Raw genomic sequence first — 20,032 nt, 5'->3', positions numbered from 1 at the left:
CCCCCAAATTTAGATTTCTTGAAACAGAGGTCAGGAAATTGCATTTTCAAAAGCACCTAGTTGATTCTTATGCGCATGAAAGTTTAGGGACCTACACAATCCCCATGAGAGAAGGACGATAACCCTGAAAGGTGGTATTACTCAGTCCCATCTCGCTCAGCCACCAAATTTCAGCGCAGGGCTCTGAACCTCAGAGGTCTGGCTCCATGGCCAACGTGCTCCCACTATAGCCAGTGGTCGGCAAACTCATTAGTCAACAGAGCCAAATAGCAACAGTACAACGATTGAAATTTCTTTTGAGAGCCAAATTTTTTAAACTTAAACTTCTTCTAATGCCACTTCTTCAAAATAAACTCGCCCAGGCCGTAGTATTTTGTGGAAGAGCCACACTCAAGGGCCCAAAGAGCTGCATGTGGCTCGCGAGCTGCAGTTTGCCGACCACTGCACTATACCATCTGGCCTCCCACCTGCACAAGGTCCCTAACTCTAGGGCAGTGGTTCTCAAATTCACCATTCACCGGAATTACCCATAAAGCTCCTTAAGACACAGATTGCTGGGACCCGCCCTGAGTCTCTGATTCACTAGGTCAGGGCTGGAGCCGATGATGTGCATCTCTAACACATTCCCTAGGTGATGCTGATACTCCTGGTCTGGAGACGACACTTTGAGGACCACTGCTCTATGGTCTCCTCTGTCCCCCAGCCTCCACTCTTAGGCAGGTCCTCATTACCCTTTGCAGATGTGTGTCTCACCCAGCCTCTGTGTGTTATCCAGGTTGTTCCGGGGACTTGGAAAGTCCTGGGGATCTCTACCCGCCACTGTCAGCTCACACACAGACCTTGACTGTCCAGGAGGACCACCAGGTATGGCTGCATGGGCTAAGAGTAGCCAAAGCACAGCCATAACCTGAGGAGCCTTCTGGCTGATGGTACACACAGGACTATAAGAGCAAACAGGAACAAGGAGGGTGGCAAGAGAGGGGCAGAGAAGGCCGCAGGAGTGAAGCGAGTAGGACGTTACTTTGGGCCCAGGGAAGAAGAGGGGACTGAGGGAAGGGGTGTATTAGAATGAAGCGTTAGTTCAGTTTAAGCAGAAAAAAAAGCAATCCTGGAAGAGGAAACCACGCGAGCAAATGTTCCGAGGCAGGAAGCGTGTGCAGAGAACTGTAGCTCAACCCCTCCGGCTACAGAACTAGGTAAAGAAGAAAGAAATGGGACGTGACCATGTTAGAGCAGGTCCCTCCCGCTGCCTCAGCTGCCTCCAGCCACCCTCAGATCATCTTCAGGTGCGGAAGGTGGAGGCCAGCTTCTGGAGTGTGCCTTCCCTCTGAGGGCTAAGGGAGCTCTTTGAGGTGTCTGCGGAAGGGAGTATGTGCTAGAGGTTCACCATCTTGTGCGTGGCCTGGCCGCTCACAGGCGACTGTCCACCAGCACCGTCCCAGTGGGTTTCTCCAGGGGCGATCTGTTTAAGTGCCCGCTGTGCTAATCCCACCATGAAAGGGAGGGAAAAGGAGGAGTTGTGCTGAGAATGTTTCAATATTTGGTTTAAAAATAGACAAGGAAGCAGAGAGCATTTCACATGGTCAGCCTGACCTAGGCATGGAAGTGGTTCAGTTCTAACATATGGTTATTTAGGATTGCTATTTAAGATTGCCCCATGTTAGATAAGCATCGGAACCCACAGTAAATTAGGTCCCCATTCCTCTGATAGGCTGTGTGTGATGACCCCCATTCTGAGGTAGCAGCCCTGGGGGGACACCTGTTGGGGCAGACCTGCTTCTGGGAGACAGAAAAGGGGAGGGAGGGCTGAGTCTAGTCAAGAGACCACACTGCTTTCTTTCGATGCTGTCCAGACCCCATCAAGGATGGGCCATGGGGCCATGTGGCATTCTAAGGTCCCCTCCACAGGCAGCCACTGACTTCATAAGGAAGAATCTGCCGGGGCCAGGGCCAGGCCAGGAGAAAAAGGGGCAGACAGGAGTGCCATAATTTCCTTCCTTTCATGTTCATGACCTCCCCAAACCACCTCTTTTCTGTTGTGATAGTGTCATCATACAGATGGGACCAAATGAGCTTTGATAAGCCATTTCCTCTGGCCAAAGGCCCTTAGCTGAATCTTCAGTTCTGCAGAGCCTCACAAATCTGACTGAGAAAGCAGCCCAGGGGTTATGATCCTTGCTGCTCAGATGAGGACATGGTGGCCAGCTAAAGCGAAGTGAAGAGGCCAAGGTCTCTGCTGGAAAATGCTAGAGCCTTAGACTCAAATATATGAGACCTGTGCTTGAGGGGAGGACTGACAGCAGCAGGACAGAGGCCTGGGTACATGAAGCCACCCATGGCCCCCTTCCTCCTGACCAGAGCCCTTGGTGGGGTGAGCCAACTGTGTGCCCACTGGGCATGCAGGGAAACAAAGCAGGACCACAGTCACAGGGGTGGGGGGAGGTCAAGAAAGGAAATAAACCCAAGGGCATTGGCAGTCTCTGCTCCCACCCCCACCCCATGAGCTCATGAGCACAATTCTACCTGAACCCTGAACCTCTTGAGTAGAGGAAAGGAGACAGTGTGGTGCAGTGGTTAGGAGTGCAGACTTGGGAGACCCGAGGGCAGGGCTTCAAATCACCACCCAGCTTCCCACTGACCCTATGCTCCTATAGCTGAGCAAATAGGGCGACCACTAGCCACTGAGATGATTTAAATGTACATTAATGAAAATGAAATAAAAAATTCAGCCCTTCAGTCACACTAACCACATTTCAAATGCTCAATACCCACATGTGGCTAGTGGCTACCATATTGGACTGTGCACATATATAGTAGTTCTATCACAGAAATTTCTATTGATCAACACTACTCTAGAGCACTTTGTTAAAGCTTTCCAAGTCTCAGTTTTCTCATCTGTAACATGGGCATAATAATAGACCCTACCTCACAGGGTGGATTAAATGTGAGAACCCAATCAACACAGGGCCTGGTACATACAAAGTGCTCAGGAGATGCTAACTAGTCATGTTATTTTCATCTGCCATCACACTAAGTTTATTTTTTCATGGGTGAGTATTTCAATCACCTCTTGCTTACAGCACCCCAGGCAGATTACAGATGCTAAGTAGAGATGCTGGCCTCGTGCTATCTCTGTGTCGCTTTACTCTCCACATTTTCACCTTCCCATCTATAAACTGGGAATGTCACCACCCGTCACATCCCTCCAAGAAATACACAGTTGACCCTGAATAACAGGGGTTTGAACTGCAATGGTTCCTTATACACGATAGTTTCTAATTGATCTGAGCAGTTCAAACCCCCATTGTTCAAGGGTCACCTGGCAGTTGGGAATCTGCCCACCTGGAGGCCCAACTAAAGTTACATGAGGATTTTCTACTACAATGGCAGTAAGTGCCCCTAACCCCCGAATTGTTCAAGGGTCAACTGTACATGAGTGATGTAGCTCAAGTAAGGGGAAGAGATGTGAAAGGGTTTGGAAAAAAGCATATGGCACTCTCCAAACACATGAAACTATTTAGGGAGATGTAGCACTTGGCACCCAGTTGGGACTCAATAAATGCCTGTGTGATGGATGCAGGCAGCTGTGAAATGCTTAGCTTCAGTTAAGCACTTCTCACACCCTCCAACCCACTGTCCTGATACACACACCCTTTGGGAGCTCAACTATGGCCTCAGCAGTTATTCAGTGAGGTGGGGCAGGATGAGAGGGATCCAGGGCTGGGTGGGGCTGCCAGAGCTGGTGAGGACACTGTGCCCCCCCCCCCAAACCACAGCACCAGGGTAACTACATTCTCTAGTTACCGATTCCCTGTCCCAGTGGTTCCCAACCAGGAACTGAGATCTGTGAGCCCTCAAAAGCAGGTCCTGTGGAGGTGGGAACCCCAAGAGGGCACTGGGCAGCCAGTCCTGGTTACCGAAGAGGTTGGTGAGGAGCAAGAAAAGAAGGTGGTTCCACAAGGCCTCTTCCCAAAATACACTAGACACTCCCTCCCTCACCCTACTCCTACCCCACCCACAGCCACACTGCGGAACACCCTTCCCTAGCCCCCCTCCCACTCCCTACAAACTCCAGGCCTGGGACCCCGGCCTTTGCCAAATGTCTGTGCCACCCACCGGTTCCGCCCATCCCTGCTGCTCTCCCGGTCCACTGGCCTCCATCCAGTTGCTCTGGACCAAACAGAGCCTTGTAGGGTAAGAAAGTCTGCTTCCTCCGCAAGAGCCGAGTCTGGACCCACGTGCCTGCCCCTCAAGCCTTGGAGCCTGGAGCCAGTCTGACTTTCAGGAGCTATTCTCTGGGTGCACACCCTAGCTCCTGGGGTGGAGAGGCACAGAGATGCTGTGACATCTGGGAAATATGGGGGATTGGGGGCCGCGGGCTTGGCAAGGGCAGGGAGGAGACTCCAAGGCATAAACAGTACGAAGAAAGGAAAGGAGAGGGAAAGACAGCTTCCCGAAGCTTCGTGGGAACCTGAGCTCCTGTGCACAACAGCACCACTTAATAATGCTAACAACTAACATTCGCCTATAGCTTTACAGTTCACAAAGCTCGTTCACACGTTTGCTTTCTTTCTTGCGAATAGTATAATTATCTCTGGTTTACAAATGAGGAAACCGAAACTGCAGGGAGGTTCAGCAGGCAAAGACAAGTGCAGACAGCTGCCTTGCCCCAAGCCTCCTTCCCAACCATAAAAGGCTCCCAAATGGCGCCGAGCCAGTATTGGGGAACACCCCCCGCCCCCCACTCCTTGCCAAATAGTCCAAGCCAGGTATTGACCAGAGTCCTGGACCCATGCCTGGGCCCCCTAAGCGGAGCTGGGAGCTGAGTCAGAAGCAGATCCCAGAGGTGATGGAAGGAGGGAAGCACACAGAGGAGGGACAGTGTGATTCCTTGAGGTGGGAGGGGCAAGGGGAAGGAGAGAGCCTTAAATCTGAGCTTCTGGGAGTGGTCTGTAAGCTAAGACCCGCCCTTCTGCAAAGCGAGAGAGGTACAGCCATAAGGATGTAAAGCAGGACTTGGACTCAGGTCAGATACCACCAAGAACTCCCTGATCGTGAAGGTGCTGAGGCCCTGACCCACCGCAAGACAGGCTCTATAATCTTGTCACCAGCAGGGCTGAGTGAAAGAAGGGAGAGAACAGCGTGTTCTCTCCCCGCTCCTGGCATGCCCACCCCTCCCGCTGCCGGTCTAAATCCCAGCCTCCTTCGGGGCCCTCATGTCTCTCAATCCAGCATCCCACAACACTGACCAACTGCTCGACTCTCCTGGGGACAGGGTTGATCTGCCCTGCACTTTCCTCCAACCTAAGTCCTCTGGTGGAGGGTCATCACCCAGCGTCATCTCCTTGAGGGTTGAGTCTGCATCTTTTGCTTCTGGAATGCCCCTTTCCCAGGCTCAGTTCCTCCCACCCCCACTGCCCAGGGTCAACACATTGTCAGGCCCAGTGACCTGAACGAGTTGAACAGGCCATGGCCATGGGCATGGACACCAGTCCAGCCCTACCCTGAACCTGAAAGCAACTGGGCTTAAACCCAAAGGAAGTAGTCTGACACCAAGTGAGGACTTTCATAAAAATAGAAAACAGGGCAGCCTCAGCCACTGCCACCTCCCAAGAAGTGGTCTCAGCTGGATCCTCTTTAGAGCTTTGGGTTCAACAGAAGGAACAAGGGAAGGAGGAAAGCACTTAAAAGCATCTCTCTTAAGGGAGCGGGGGGGGGGGGGGGGGGGGCTGTTCTGGAGAGGAAATTACCTCAGAAGGTTCCTGATGGTTTTTAAGCCCTTTGAGCAGGGAGATGCTTTTTCTCTGAGACTCAAGGATAATTTGCTTTCCCCTTAGGACCCTGTTCAGGGAAATGCCATGAAAGGATGGCATTTAGAGGATGTCTAAAGACAAATTTCAGTGACTTCATGAATTGGCCAGCCTGCTGTGTGCCTTGGGAATTTGGCCTCTGCCCTGAGGCCAAGGCCATTTCAAATGCTTCCCCCAGAGCAATGGACACAAGAACAAACTGCACACTGGTTGAAAGTTGAGCTCTAGGCTGGGAGGGGAAGGGGACCTGGGCCTACAGGGAGGGGTCACTGCTCACCCCACCCGGCCCTGGGGCCCACAGGCTCCCTACCAGGTCTCACGGCCAGCGTGGCAGCGCAGCTGGCCTGGCCCAGCTCATTGGTAGCGGTGGCCGTGTAGTTCCCAGCATCCGCCGTCCGGGCCTCCCGAAGCAGCAGGGTGTGCCGCTCACCCTCCGCCCGGATGAGAAGGTGGCCATCACTGCGCAGCGTGGACCCATCCTTCTGCCAGGACACTGGGGGGAAGCAGCAGGGTGCCCAGTCACCATGGCCCGCTGGGACAAATCTCCCCCCACCCCAGACCCCACACAGAGCCCAAGCCACTCCTCTCCCCACCCTAGGGAATTCAGAGGACTCCCCTCACTCCCAGAAGCCCAGGCCTGCCCTCCCCTCTCTCAGGGGATTCTGGGAAAGCTCTAACACATGCAGGAGTCAGGCCAGCCCAGCCCGGGGAGCAGATGAGCTTCCCTCTTCACCCACCCCTCCCCGTCTCAACCTTAGCCAGGCCCCGACTCTGGAGCTCACCTTGGGGAGAGGGGTTGGCGGTGATGATACACTTGAGCAGCACATCCGCCCCTGGGGCCACCACCGCGTCCTGCAGGGGGATCTCAAACACAGGGGCCTCCAGGGGCTCTTCTCCAGCAGACACATAAGAGTCGTCCGAAGACTCTGCCAGAGACACGGGTGACAGGGTAAAGGGATATGGTCCTGTGGAGATGACTCGGGGGTAGAGGGTGTGATGGGAGCCTCGCATCTTAGAAATCCAAACCCAGAGAGAGGGGCTTCTAGAAGGTGGGGGTTGGGGAGCAAAAGGTCTCTCTCCTGAACATCCTGAGACAGGGAAGAAAGGAAGACAGAAAGGGGGTTCTCAAGCAGGACAGGGCATCCAGGACTCTACATTAGTTTGTCTGCTCTTCATCCTCAGCCACAGTGTTGTTTCTGGAGGAAGGCAGAAATCCTGCCACATCTTTACATAAATCAGTGGTCAGGGATGGTAGATCATCCCTGTGCAAGGCACGCTGAGGGGCACAAGATACTACAGGTTTCCATACAGACAGAAGACAAGCTAACAGCACCCCGACACGGAAGTAATAATAGTGATGTCACAGGGCAACATGGGATGTACTGTCATATTAGTGATGCTGCCCTATAGTCTGAGAGGCCCCATGGAAATCAGCTTTTGATTTTGTCCAACCATCAAACAGTAACACTGCAGTGACTGCATACTAAGCTCTGCTTGGCACCAGGGAGATAACAAGAAATAAGATGTGGTCCCTACTTACAGGACGCTTGTACACACAAAGAGATCTCTCTGGGTATTTTCTAACTCTGACATTCCATAAGCTAGATAAAGCACAGTGCCAAAAGAGCAGTGAGAATCCCAATTACGCTGTCTCCTAGCGACATAAACCGGCAAATTAGATCATCTCTCTGTGCCTCAGTTTTGTCATCTGTATGATGGAGCTGATAAATAATACCCAATATCTTGCAAAGCTGGCATACAGATTAAGTTAAAATAACACCCCCTAGGCACCCAGTTAACAATGCCTGGGACATGGCTGTGCATATGCAATAATGATGGCTAGTAGAACAATGGACAGGGGCCTAATCATCTCTAGAAATTCTGGGGCGGTAATACCTAAATGAAAAATAAAGTGACTCTGCTGAAGAAAAATACAGGGTGGTAAGCGCAATGAAAAAGACATACAGGGTCTCCTGGGCGCGGTGTGTAGGGGCCTCTGGCCTGGGGAAGCAGCAGCGGGTGGGAGCGAGTGAAGGATGGTTTCCTCTGCTTCAGCCCAGGAGTGGGCCCCAAGTTGGTGTTCGGGATGAGCAGAGTTAGGGGCAAGGGCAGTCTGGCTATGGCCATCACCCACAGGAAGATTGGGAGACCACGCACAGGCTGGCAGGTGACCACAGTCAGCTCAGCGATGCGGGGACTCAAGAATGGGAGCAAAGAGGCCAGCAGGAGAGGCTGGCTTAGACCTTAGTGGCCACAGATGGGTCAGGGGATGGTGCCAGGATGGGGAGGGCAGAGTGAGAGTTGGCTGATCCAGAGCTTTCCTGTAACGGGGACCTAACCAATTATACTGGTATATTGAGACAGGCTTCCATCTCGTCCTGCACGGAAGGGTGGTGTGTGTGGGAGCTCCTTGGATTTCCACCAGGGCCTTCCATCAGTTAGGTCCTTAGCCCAACAGACTAGCAGGCCCCTAGACCCAGAGGGCCTATGGCAGGCATCTGGGCACTGGGTTTTTGCTCACACCTCAGCCTCGCCTCCATAAACACACACACACTCTAAAAAACACAACACAAAAAAAAACACACACACTCTATCTCACCAGCAGGCAGGTTTTAGCACATCAACCTTCACAACTTTCACTCAAACTTGCGCTTGAGTCCATACCTTCCCCGGGAAACCATACCCTAGCAGCCTCCCTCTCCCCAAACGGCCTCCCACCCAAGTCCCAGCACCTTCTCGGTGCTTCCGGAGGGCTTACCAAGCTCAGGCGAGGTGGGCCGGGCCCTGCGACCTCTGCCCTGGCTGCGAGTGCCTCTGCGGTCCCAGGCCCCCCAGGGACCATCCTCCTCCGGCCCTCGGCGCGGCCTCTTCTCGGCCTCAGGCCCCGCCCTGCTCTTCTCCAGCGTCTGGGGCACAGCAGCGCCCTCAGGGCCCGGCGTGGCCCAAGGCAGGAAGCGCACGGCTTGTGCCGGGGGCTCCCGCTTCCGACCCGGAGGGGCTTTTGTCCTGGCCTCGGGGGCATCCCCCGGGGCGGGGGGCGGCACGGGGCTCCGGCTCTCCTGGATGGTTCTGCCCCGGGTCAGCGGGAACTGGTCCCGGCGCCGGACCTCCTGCTGCGGGCCCTCCCCCAGCTCTGTCCTGCCTGCCGGCCCGCGGCTCTGCGGCCTCCCCGGCTCATCCCCGGACCTCCCCGCGACGCTCGGAGGGGGAGGCTGGGCGGCGGCAGGGCTCACGGCGCGCGAGGTCTTGGGGGTGGAGGGCTGCGAAAAGAGCGGGGGCTCGCCGGGCTCCCGGGGGGACGGCGCGCGCTGCAGCGTGGCGCGCAGGGACTCGTGCGAGCGCACCAGCTCCTCCCGCGAAGTGGAGCGGCGGATGCGGCCCAGCTCCTGGGCGAAGCGCAGCTCGAGGTCGGAGGCCGGGCTGCGCTGCCGCGTGCGCTCGTCCAGCGAGGCGGCCTTCTGCTGGAACAGGCGGCGCCGCTCGGCCACGCTGCCCGCCGGCGCCCGCAGTTCCTCCTGAGAGGCCCCGGGCGAACCCCACGAGGCATCGCCGTGGGACTTGGGGTGCTCCAGCGAGCGGGCCTTGCGCAGGGGCACCCAGGGCCGCAGGGGTGCCGGCGGCGAGTCGCTGCGCTCCAGGCTGCGCCGTCGCTCCTCGAAGAACTGCAACTTGTCCAGGATGCGGGAGCCGGCGCGCACCAGCCGCGGCGAGCGGCCCAGCGCCGACAGGCGGCCCGAGGCCTCGCTCAGGGGCGTCTGAGGCCGGGACTCGGCCGTGCCCGCCAGCGAGGGCCCCGACGACTTGGCCTTCTTCCCTCGCTTCTCCTCGGCGGTGGCGTCTTCGAGCAGCACAGGATCCTGAGTGCGCCGGTGGGGCGCCGTGGGGGTGGCCGGGGGCTGGGCGCTGGGCCCCGGCGGGGGCCGCTTACCCACCCGAGGGGACGGTGGGGGCAGCAGCGCCGATTTGGAGGGAGGCGGCAGGGCCGGGCGACGAGGGGCTTCGCTGGCCGGCTGAGGCTGAAGGTCGGGCTCCTCCCTGTGCAGGCCGCTCTGAGGGACGCTGCTGCGGAACCGAGACCAAGAGGGTAGAGGATTCAGGCGGCCTCCCCTCCTAGACCCTGAGCTCGGGACAGGGGTTGGCGGTGGGGCATGCTGGGAAGGCTTGGGGTGACAAGGGCCAGACCACCACCCCCTCCCCGCAAAGAGGAAGGCACAGCCAGGGCAGGTGCGGTGCTGGGGAGAGGCGGCAGCTCTGGCACCGGGAGATGGGGCTAGTGACGGGGTCCAGGTAGGACTCAGCCCCAGGCGCTCGGACCAGCCCCTCCCCCCAGCCCTGGAAGCTGGGGAACAGCGGAAACAAAACGGAGCGGTGGGAGAGAAAGGAAGGAGGTTTAGGACCCAAAGGATGAGGTGGTGAGGGAAGGCAGAAGGGGTGCACAGGGAGGGGCCCTCTCAGGAATGCAGCCTCCCACCCATTCCTGCCCCCAGCTGGCCCCCCACAGTCTTGCCCATCCTCAGCAGGACATGGGCCCTTCACAGCAGCCCCAGAAGTGCAGGCACCAGCCTTTCAGCCTTCCTTCCAGGAGAAGGAGCAAAGCTCCATCCCTGGGGTTACCTAACACCAACTCTGACCTGAGTCCAGTACTGAGAGGACACAGCAGGTGGTAGCTGGGGTTCCCTAGGGTAGGAGACTAGGATACCCAGGTTCCCATTCCATTTCATCAATCTGCCCCCAGTGCAGGCCTTTGACTTTGTCCTGCCCCTGGGAAAGTTACCTGAGTCCTTGGAACTCCCCGGAGAAGCACAGAGGCTCCCCAAAGGGGTATGCTCAGAAATAACTCAGTTCAGAAATAACTACTGCGTGGGCCTGAGCTGGGAGTGCGGGAGAAGAGGAGACGGAAAGGAGCTGGTCAGCCCAGAGTACACCTCTCACCTACAGAGCTTTGAGGTCCAAGAGCTGGGCCTCAGTTTCCCCCATCTGGATCCTTGCTAAACATAAAGATTAATAAGAAAAGGAATCTGAGATGTTAGCATCATACCTGACACATTAGAGCGCTTAATAAAAAAGTATGAAATGACTCACTGAGTACTTATTGTGTGCCAGGCATGTACTACATGCTTTAAATGCACTGAGTCATTTAATCCTCACAACAATCCTTTCAGATGGGAACTGTTAGGTCCACTTACAGATGAAGAAACTGAGGCTTATAGAGGTAAAAGTGCCTTAGCAGGGTGAGACTGCTAGGAAATGGTGCTAGGATTGAAAGCCAGCGAAGTCTGACTTCTGAGCCCTTGCTCCCTTCAAAATGTCTGGGATTCTGGGGGCACAGAAGGGAGGAGAAATAGGGTACCAGCCACAAGCATAAATTCTAAGGATGTTTTAGACTACCTGGGTCAGCAACCTCCACTGCAGACCTCACCTCAGACAGGGGTGTGTGGGGGGGGGGGGGGCATGGGGAACATGGGGATGGCAACACATAGTTCCCTGAGGGCGTGGAACCTCAGCCAGCCACCTGACGGGAAGCAGAATCTACTCTAGGGGAGGAACAGCAGAGTCCCTGAGGAATGGCCCATGGGAACTGGGTGAGGCAAAGAGAGAAATTGGGACAGCAGAGGAGGCCTCTTGCCGGCAGATTCTAGCTCCAGGCCAGCCTCTGTACCACAGACATCACTAAGGAAATGGGTTCCTCGAAGTTGCCATAGCAACTCCAGGCTCTGGCTGGAGCCTGGCAAAGACAGGCAGGGAAGGAAAAGGCAAGTCCAGGGCACAGGAGCACCTGGCTAATGCCAATCAGATAAAGCAAGGGAGCCTCTCCTGCCCCTGCCCCTGCCCCGACCTCTCCCCTACCCACCACTAGCCATTCCAACCTCCTTACCCACAACAGGCCCCTTCCTTCTCTTCCATGATGATCCCTCCCCTCCACACCCACACCCATCACAAATCAGGCCCCCTGTCAGCTCCCCAAATGCCCCCAATACATCTTTCACCAGCCACTCCCCTCTTCTACCATAGCACTCTCTTCTGTATCAGCCAACCCCCAAATCTCCAAAAATGGCTCCAATGTCTCACTTCAACACCCCCTACCAGGACAACCTTCAACCCCACCCTCGGGCGTTTCCCACAAGATCATCACAGGCACCCCCCTCCAGCATTCCAACCCCTCTGCCTCTACCCCAGCCTCCTGTCTCCATCACCCCCTGCCCTGGTCCCTACTTCCCCCACCCTCCACACACTCCTGCTTCCCCAGGCCCCTGACCCCATCTGCCCCCTGACCACCTCGCTCTCTTCTCTCTCCTGGTGTGCTCTTGCTTCCTTGCTCTCTCCTGCTCTCCCGGGAGCTGCCGTGGTTCCGTTCCTCCCAGAGAAAGGCCCACAGGGAACAGGAATGTGCAGAGAATGAAAAGGCAGCAGCTGCAGAGACAGCAGGCACGGAGGGGGCCCCAAGGGGGGGGGGGACCCTGGGGACAACTGGAGCCTGAATGGGTGAGGCAAGAGAGGGCCCCAGGGAAAGTGGAGATTTTGGAGGAGACAAGGAAGGGACAGAGGGGTCCAGAGCCCATGGAGATGGCATGGTGATCCAAACAGTAGGTGTGGGAGGATGTGGGTGGTGATGGCACAGGAGACGGATGGAGCAGTGTGGGAAGATGAGTGAATAGCTGGGGCCGGGAGTGGAAGCAATGGAAGGTGGAGAAGTGCGCAGAGGGGTGGATGGTGCCCGGGAGATGGAGGTGGAGGGGCAGTGCAGGGCAGCATGGTAACGTGGGACAGTGCAGGCCCCTGTGAAGCATTACTTACACGTGGATCGAGAGCGCCCGTCCTCTGTACAGACTGAATGCGCTGCCATACGGGTCACTGGCCACCGAAAGGCTATCCTCTGACCCCCAGCTTGCGCCCACCAGATTAGCTCGAGATGCCCGTACCAGCGGCTCCACCCCCAGGTGCCGTGGCCCGGCCCCGGCCGCCTGTGCTTGCCTTGGGCTGCCCGGGAGGCGGCGGGTGCCAGCCCTGCTGCCCACTTCCTGCTCCAGGACCGTCTGCCCGCTGCCCCACCAGCTCACTTGCTCTTCGGAGGTGCCTGTCATGGAGGTCGGGGGAGTGTCCAGGGAGGTGCCCACCAGTGTGCCGGAGCCCCCTGGAGAAAGGAGCGTGGTGAAGCCCAAATGCCTCTCGTGGGAGGCCCACCCACACCTGCTTTTGGAGCACCCCAGACAGCTCACCTGTGGGGGTGCTGAAGGTCCTGTCACCCCGAAGCTCCAGGCGCTGGGTCCCTTGCACATCGCTGATGTCATCCTCACCTGTCTCCAAGTCTGAAGAAACAGGGGCCTGTGTGGGCAGGGCCCTCTTCGCTCTCACTCCAACTCTTCCCTGTGTCACCTCCTCCCTCCCCCACAGCAGGCTCCATCTTACCACTGTAGGGCGTCTGGTACCTATCTTCTCCTCGCTTCCACTCCCCATATTCCCCTGCCCATCCTGGGCTGCTCAGGGTAACCCCGCCCCTGCCAATTCCCTGGCTCCAACTCTGGGCCCCTGGGTACTCACCCTTGCTTCCTTGTAGTCCCCTCAACTACCTAATGAATTACCAGGGCCTCAGCCCCTGTCCCTCCTCCCCTGCCAGTGGTAGCTTAAGTTCCCATGCAGCCCCCCAAATCACAAGGTCCTAGGTTCCAAGGCTCTCAATGCTGGGTTCCAGTACCCCAGGAATAAAGGGGAGTCACCTCAGAGTCGTATTGTCAAGGCACTCGACCAATCGCAGGACCAGCCTGTCCTCTACCCCAAGCCAGCCGGAACACATCGGGGTGCAGCTGAGGCAGGGTGAGGAGAGGCGGGTTGGGCAGGGAAGAGGGGGAGTGGAGGGCTAGGGCAGGAGCCAGTTTCCTACCGTAACTTTGCTTTCTGCAGGAGCGGAAAACTTCGCTTCCATAGGAGCAGCAGAAGAGAGACATGGACAGACTGTTATCAGAGCGTTTGTGGGGTAGGGCATGGTGGGCAGGCAGCAGAGAGGGCACAAGGGTACCCAGTGCCCAGAGATGCCCTGTGGGGCCGGGGCCGGGGCCGGGGCCGGGAAGGGAGACCCCTGGGGCGGGCAAAGCATCTCTAGTTCTTGACTGCCTGCAAGCTCCCAGTGTGCCCAGCGCTGGGAAGCCCACGAGCTTTGGCTGGTTATTCCTGTATCTTTGGCACTTTTACTGGTGCACGCACTGGTCACACACGCACGTACATACACACACACGCCTGCTGGTGCTCAGCCCAGCCACCCCGCATTAGGGGTCAGGCTCACCTGCTATTACAATATTTGTACTGTGCTTTGACCCCTCCTTGAGAACCACCCCCTCATCTGTTCTGCATCATGTTTCACTTCCCCAGACTCGATCAAGTTCTGAGCCTCAGTTTCTCTATGAGCGCCACGAGAAGCAGGAGCCATGTACCGGTAGGCAAAGTATGGCAATGAGCTCATCCTCACTTTGCCCCATGGATGAAGAACAGTGAACCTATGGCGGAATGTGTATGACTCCCCCGCCCCGCTTTGCTAGGTCCTCTCTCAGAAGCAGGGCACAGGGGCCTTCTTGGGTGGTGGGTGGGTGAGTATGGGTGCATGTGTGTGTGTGGGGGGGGGGTCCCACATCTCATGAGCTGTCTTCGGGACTTGGGACCAAGAGAAGGAGTGGGCACGGGGTAGAGCAGGAAGCCCACAGTCCACACACCATGGGTGAGGCGGCTAAAGGCCCGGCGGGAGTGGCCGGTTTTCTGAAAGAGAAAAGCCAGAATGAGTTGTTGAGGGGAAGGCTCGCCTCTGACATCCCTGTACCTCCCGTCCAAACATTCCAGGGGCCAGGGGGCAGGGGGGTCGGGGGAGGTGGACAGAGACTCAAGGTGGCCAACTTCCCCCACAGAGAGTGTCTCCACTCTTCCTTGCCTGTCAGCTCTCCCGGCGGGAGGTCAGCTTGGCTCTGGGGAGGAGCAGGGGAGGAAGGAGAGAGAGGATAGCAAGGCTGTGGGTCAAATGCTGGGACTCATAATTCATAATCTCTCAGCACTGGGGACCTGAGCGATACCCCCAGAGACAGAGGCTAGGAGACAGGATAGGGGGCTGGCTGAGGTGAAGAGATTGGGTGGGGAGGAGGGCAGGGTTTGTTTGGATGACTCGGAGATGAAATAAAGGAAGAGATTGCGGTGGGGGGTGGGGGGTACTGCTTGGATGATTGGGAGATGGAGAGATAAGGACACAAATTCCCGCCGGGAGGAAGACAGATCCCAAGGATAGGTGTCAAGAGGGCAGGGAGGGTGATGGGGGCCAGAAGTCAAGGTACCCCAAAGGGCCGGGGTTCTCAGGAATGCAGGCAGGAGGCCCGGGTATGCGAGGACAAGGCAGGCTTGGGGAATCTATAGAGCTCAGCCCGGATCCCTGTACCCGGCTTCCAGGAGCTCGGGAAGATGGAAGAAGGCTCCAGAGTGGGGGGCTGGGGGGAGCGGGCAGGGCCCGGGCCCAGATTGGCCAGAGGCTAGAAGAGAACAAGGTGGCCAAGAAGCCAGTGGGCGCTCCACACCAAAGGCGGCGCAGAGATCTCCCCGGGTGGTCGCGGGGAATGCAGGCGATGGGGATGGGGGGCCTCCGCGCGGGGAGGGGCGGGGGGCTGTGCGCTCAGACAGCAGATCCGGGAGCCCCCTGGGCGCCCGGCCTCGCGGCCTCAGCGGCCAGGGTGGGACAGGCGCGACTCCAGCGCCCCTTCCCCGGGCCCAGCCGCGGTGACCCGCCCTCCCTCCCTCCGGGTGCCCAGCCCTTCCTACCCCCTCCCGGCGCCGCCCGCCCCCGGAGCCCTCACCTGGAAACGCTTCTTCACCCACAGCTTCTTCATGGCGGGGGAGGGGGCCGGGCGGGCGGCCGGGCGAGGAGGGGACGGGCGGGGGCGAGGCGGAGTCGGAGTCGGAGGCGGGGCCGGGGGCGGCCGGGGAGCGGACTGGAGCCAGCGCCGGTGGCGGAAGCAGCCTCGGGGGCGCGGGAGCCCGGGCGCGGGGAAGGCGGCGGCCGCGCCCAGAGCCCGCCCCTCCCCCGCCGGCCCGCACCCCACCTGGCGCCCCTTCCCTGGCCTGCACCCCTGCGTCCCCTGGGACGGCTATCACCTGCGTCCCCGCACCCCCATCCCGAATCTGCCTCCCGGGCCCTGGACACATGGGGAAACTGAGGCACAGAAAGGGGTGCAGTGGCCCCCACGAGAGATCGGGCCACGCTCTCATTGGCAGCCCTACGCAACCTCCACGCCACCTCCTTCCGCTTCCCGCGGGACGGCTCCGGAAGGTCAGCGCATCTCGACTTGCTCACTCTACAAACATGCGCACACGGACCTGTGCCAGGCGGTACCCAACTCGCTTGTGGCTGAGTGTGCTGCAGGCCACAGCGCTGGGTGAGGGCGCCTGGGTCGTACACAGGACGAGGCTCTTCGTGGCTGGGGGCTACGTGCTGACATGGCCCCAGACTATAAACACCCCCAGGCTTCTCAGGAAAGCCCAGAGAGGTCTCTTGATTTTCTAGATGGTAGGTACTCTATCCCTGAACACACACACACACACACACACACACACACACACACACAAGCTCAGGTGCCAAGAGGCTCTCCTGTTATTCACAAATAAGACCCATCTTCGCACTCACAGGTGAACATACTCACCAAACTTTCTTTGTTCTCCCATAGCATTATGCACACTTTGCCCACACAAAACTCCACTTTCCACCCAATTACTGTAACTTTCTTAACCATCTACTAAGTGCCAGGCACTTTATACATGCTACCTCATTCACGACAACCCTATGAGCTGGAAATCTTTATGAGCATTAACTGGCTTCATTTAACCTACAAGACTAAGGCCCAGAAAAATCCTGTCACTTAGCCAAAGCCACACAGGTTGTGTGTCTCCACGTGTCCCCCAGACCCAAATTTCCATCCCAGCATACACAAGTAGTGCCAGTCCTGGTTTCTGAGATGTGACTACAGAGTCATTATCATCAACACTTATTGTATGCTTAGTATGCACCTTAGCATGTTAAGCACTTTCTATGAATAAATTTATGAAATCCTCACAACAAGGGGAAGACTGAGGCACAGGGAGGTTGGTTACCTGCCCAAAGTCACACAGCCAATAATTGGTAGAATCAGGATTCTAATCCAGACACTGTGGTGCAATTAGTGACCACTCTGCCATAAAGACTCACACATGAATGGTCAGTAGGTTCCCTAACTTTATTTCTTGAAAGCATGGGTCCAAAATAAATCCAGAGCCAACTGATGAGTTTTGTTCAGCCTGCACAGTACATATTTTAGGGGGGTGGGGGGCAAGCATGCTCAAGTTCAGCCGCTGACAACAGGACCTTGCTCATGATCAGTTTCCACTTGGCCCCTGAAGCTATTTGTGGCCCCTTTGCTTTAAAGTCATGTCTGGTACATTCTGGGTACATGCAAGTGGTCCAGTTCCCCAGATGCCCAGAGGCAAATGTTGCACATGCAGACACATGCACAGGGACATGTGCTGAGAGGGTACACATGTGTGTCTATATCATTTCCAGCCAGAGGTCCCTGACCGCCCACAGGCGCTTTCCCTGCCACCCCCAAACACACCCACTTACAGATGGGGGAGCTGAGTGAGGAGAGGGAGTAACTTGAGCCCCTGTTCTCCAGGAGAATCCGAGGGGCTGGCACATTCCATAGCAAAAATAACCAATGGGCAACGGGCGTGAGTGACGGGACAGCTGGGCTGAGCAGAGAGGCCTGTGGGATTCTGTGTTCCTGCTCTGGGCCTGCTCTGCTCACCCCCACAAGGTTGACCTGGGGCATGCTTGCAGGGTAGATCCAATATTGCCCCATTTTTCCTCCATGGCTGTACTGCTGTGCCCCCCTCCCCCTGTCATTTCCCAAACCCAGACTTCTAATTTCTGCACTGCCAGCTTTTCCCCTACCAGAGAAAACCCCTGTCATCTTGTCCTGCTTCACTCCCCTCCTCTTTGCCTCCTCTCTTTCATGCCTAGCTTCAGTTTCTCCTTTCCCTTCTTTCACTTACCCTGAGCTTGAAATCTTTAGGAGCTCTGTACTTCTAGCATACTATATAATTTTTGCTGATTTGTTATGTGTATTGACTGCTTATTAATCTCTAGGAGGACAGGAGTTTGGGGCTTGACCCCCTCCCCACACTCATGTATCCTGAGAACAGGAACTGACACACAGTAGCCACCGGATAAACATGGGAGCGGATGGCAGAGCTGGATGGAGGTGGAGAGGACAAGAGGTGGTGGGGACGGGGGTAGTAAATCTTCCTGCAGCAGCTCATTCATCCAGCCTTCCTCCCTTCTCTGTCCTGACCCAGGCCTTTTGCAAGAAATGGCTGGAGAAGTTACCATCTCACATTCCACTCAGGTTCTGCTTGGGAGGACCTGCCTTGCTTCAGGCTGGTTTCCAGGTCTCTCTGCTCTTCTCTTTCTTCTCCTGGAGCTCCTCTCTGGCCCCTCCTCCTCTCCTGATTAGGACCTGGCATGAATGGATGGAGACACTCTCCATACCTATCCCCAACTCCATACTAGTTCCCTCCTGGCTTTTTATCCAGACATTCCAAATTCCAGGTGAAAAAGATGACAACTGCACTCACAGGTGAGCATACTCACCAAACTTTCTTTGTTCTCCCATAGCATTATGCACACTTTGCCCACACAAAACTCCACTTTCCACCCAATTACTGTAACTTTCTTAACCATCTACTAAGTGCCAGGCACTTTATACATGCTACCTCATTCACGACAACCCTATGAGCTTGAAATCTTTATGAGCACATGCTCAGGTTGTGGGCTCAATCTGCAGTGGGGGGTGTACAGGAGGCAACCAATCAATGATTATCTCTCATCATTGATGTTTCTAGCTCTCTATCCCTCTCCTTCCTCTCTCTGAATTCAATTTTTAAAAATCATATTTAAAAAATAAAATAAGTAAACTGGCCCTTTCTCCCTGTCCCTCACCTCTCTTTCCATGCTTTCAAATCCCCCACCTCTTGCATGGTTTACTACCATCTGTTGACCTTTGGCCCTTCTGATTGACACTGGCTTCTTGGCTATGAAACTTCCAGCTGGACAGTGAGCATCACCAGATCCTCCTTACCCGCTGCCCTTTAGTGAAGGCCTTCCCTTCCAGCCACATGCCCCAAGCTTTGAGGGTGGCACTTACTCTGGTCACTTGATTTGCACATGCAGGTGGGAACCTGATGTTTTGTAGGAGAAGACTGCCTGCCTATCTTGGAGATGGGCCAGGAGATGACTTTGGGATATTGACAGAAGGATGGTTATGATGACAGATCCTTGCTTTAGTCTTCCCATGCTTCTCTTTCTGAGGACAGGAAATGTGGACCTAGAGCCAGAGACCTGGCTTTCAGATCTGGCTCTGCCACCTTACTAGCCATGTGAGCTTGGGTAAATTCCCTATAAAAATCCATTTTCTTATATGTGTAATAACAACAGTAACCTAGGCTAAGGAATTAAAAAATGAAATGAGATAAGGTGTTTTACACATGTTAAGGAGTCTATATTTCTACCATCTTCACTGTTCCTATTCTTTCCTCATTTCTATGCCCTAAATCCCAGCCTTCTGTTTCTCATCTTTCAAACTTTCCATCCTTCAGCTCACTTGTCTTCTCAAGGGCCCAGCCTCCCCAAGCCATGCAATGTCCTTCCATTCTTGAGCTAACAGCTCAGGCTTCAGGAGTGCCAGGAACCTCAGCATCAACCCCATCTTGCTGAGCCAGACAACAGTTCCAGCCAGGAAACTGCCTCCTTCCCTCTGCATCCAGGTCCTGGCTGGGCTTCCTCGAGATCCCTGAAGTCCTCCCACTATTGATCCTAACCAAGAACGTTTTCCATGAGTAAGTCTGAACAATGCTGAGCTGCTTGCCCAGCTACCCCTGACTAGAACTTGCCATTGGGCAGGGACTGGTGGGGGTGAGGCAGGCAATAGGAAGAGAAAGAAGCCAGACTCACCTAGTCAGCCCTCAACATCACCAAAGCAAAGCCCCTCCCTCCCCCAAATCATGTGGGAGGGGTGTAGTAGTTAAGCACATGGTTCTTCTTCTCAGTGGAACAAACCAAGGCTTTCATCCCTGCTCTGCCACCTGCTATCTGTACAGCAGTACATGCCACTTAATCCCTCTGTGCCTCAGTTTCCCCAGGGCTACATAGGATTTAAGTGATATGTCAA

General features: G+C 56.0%; 1 protein-coding gene across 7 annotated transcripts in view; it reads right to left on the bottom strand.

Annotated features, from left to right (window-relative positions):
* The window catches only part of SPEG (striated muscle enriched protein kinase), a gene marked incomplete at its 5' end in the record, with an annotated part of 49,927 nt that extends 34,263 nt beyond the window's left edge, over positions 1 to 15,664 (bottom strand). For 5 of the 7 annotated variants that reach the window (XR_013814069.1, XR_013814070.1, XM_079781949.1 and 2 more), the window contains 5 exons: positions 6,121 to 6,303; positions 6,593 to 6,736; positions 8,569 to 9,872; positions 12,606 to 12,942; positions 13,028 to 13,318. Coding sequence is in view for 4 of the 7 variants with exons in the window: in XM_079781949.1 (XP_079638075.1) it covers positions 6,121 to 6,303; positions 6,593 to 6,736; positions 8,569 to 9,872; positions 12,606 to 12,942; positions 13,028 to 13,265 (2,206 nt within the window). Of the gene's footprint in view, positions 1 to 5,750; positions 5,793 to 6,120; positions 6,304 to 6,592; positions 6,737 to 8,568; positions 9,873 to 12,605; positions 12,943 to 13,027; positions 13,319 to 13,689; positions 13,720 to 14,512; positions 14,556 to 15,631 lie in introns of those variants that run through there. The other 2 variants (XM_079781950.1, XM_079781953.1) reach the window with 2 other exon arrangements.
* Between the last annotated feature and the right edge of the window lie 4,368 nt (positions 15,665 to 20,032).

The sequence above is a fragment of the Cnephaeus nilssonii genome (genome assembly GCF_951640355.1).
Source record: "Cnephaeus nilssonii genome assembly, chromosome: 10".
NCBI lineage: Eukaryota > Metazoa > Chordata > Mammalia > Chiroptera > Vespertilionidae > Cnephaeus > Cnephaeus nilssonii.
Note: the sequence above shows the minus strand (reverse complement) of the source record. Positions and strands in the feature narration are given on the sequence as shown.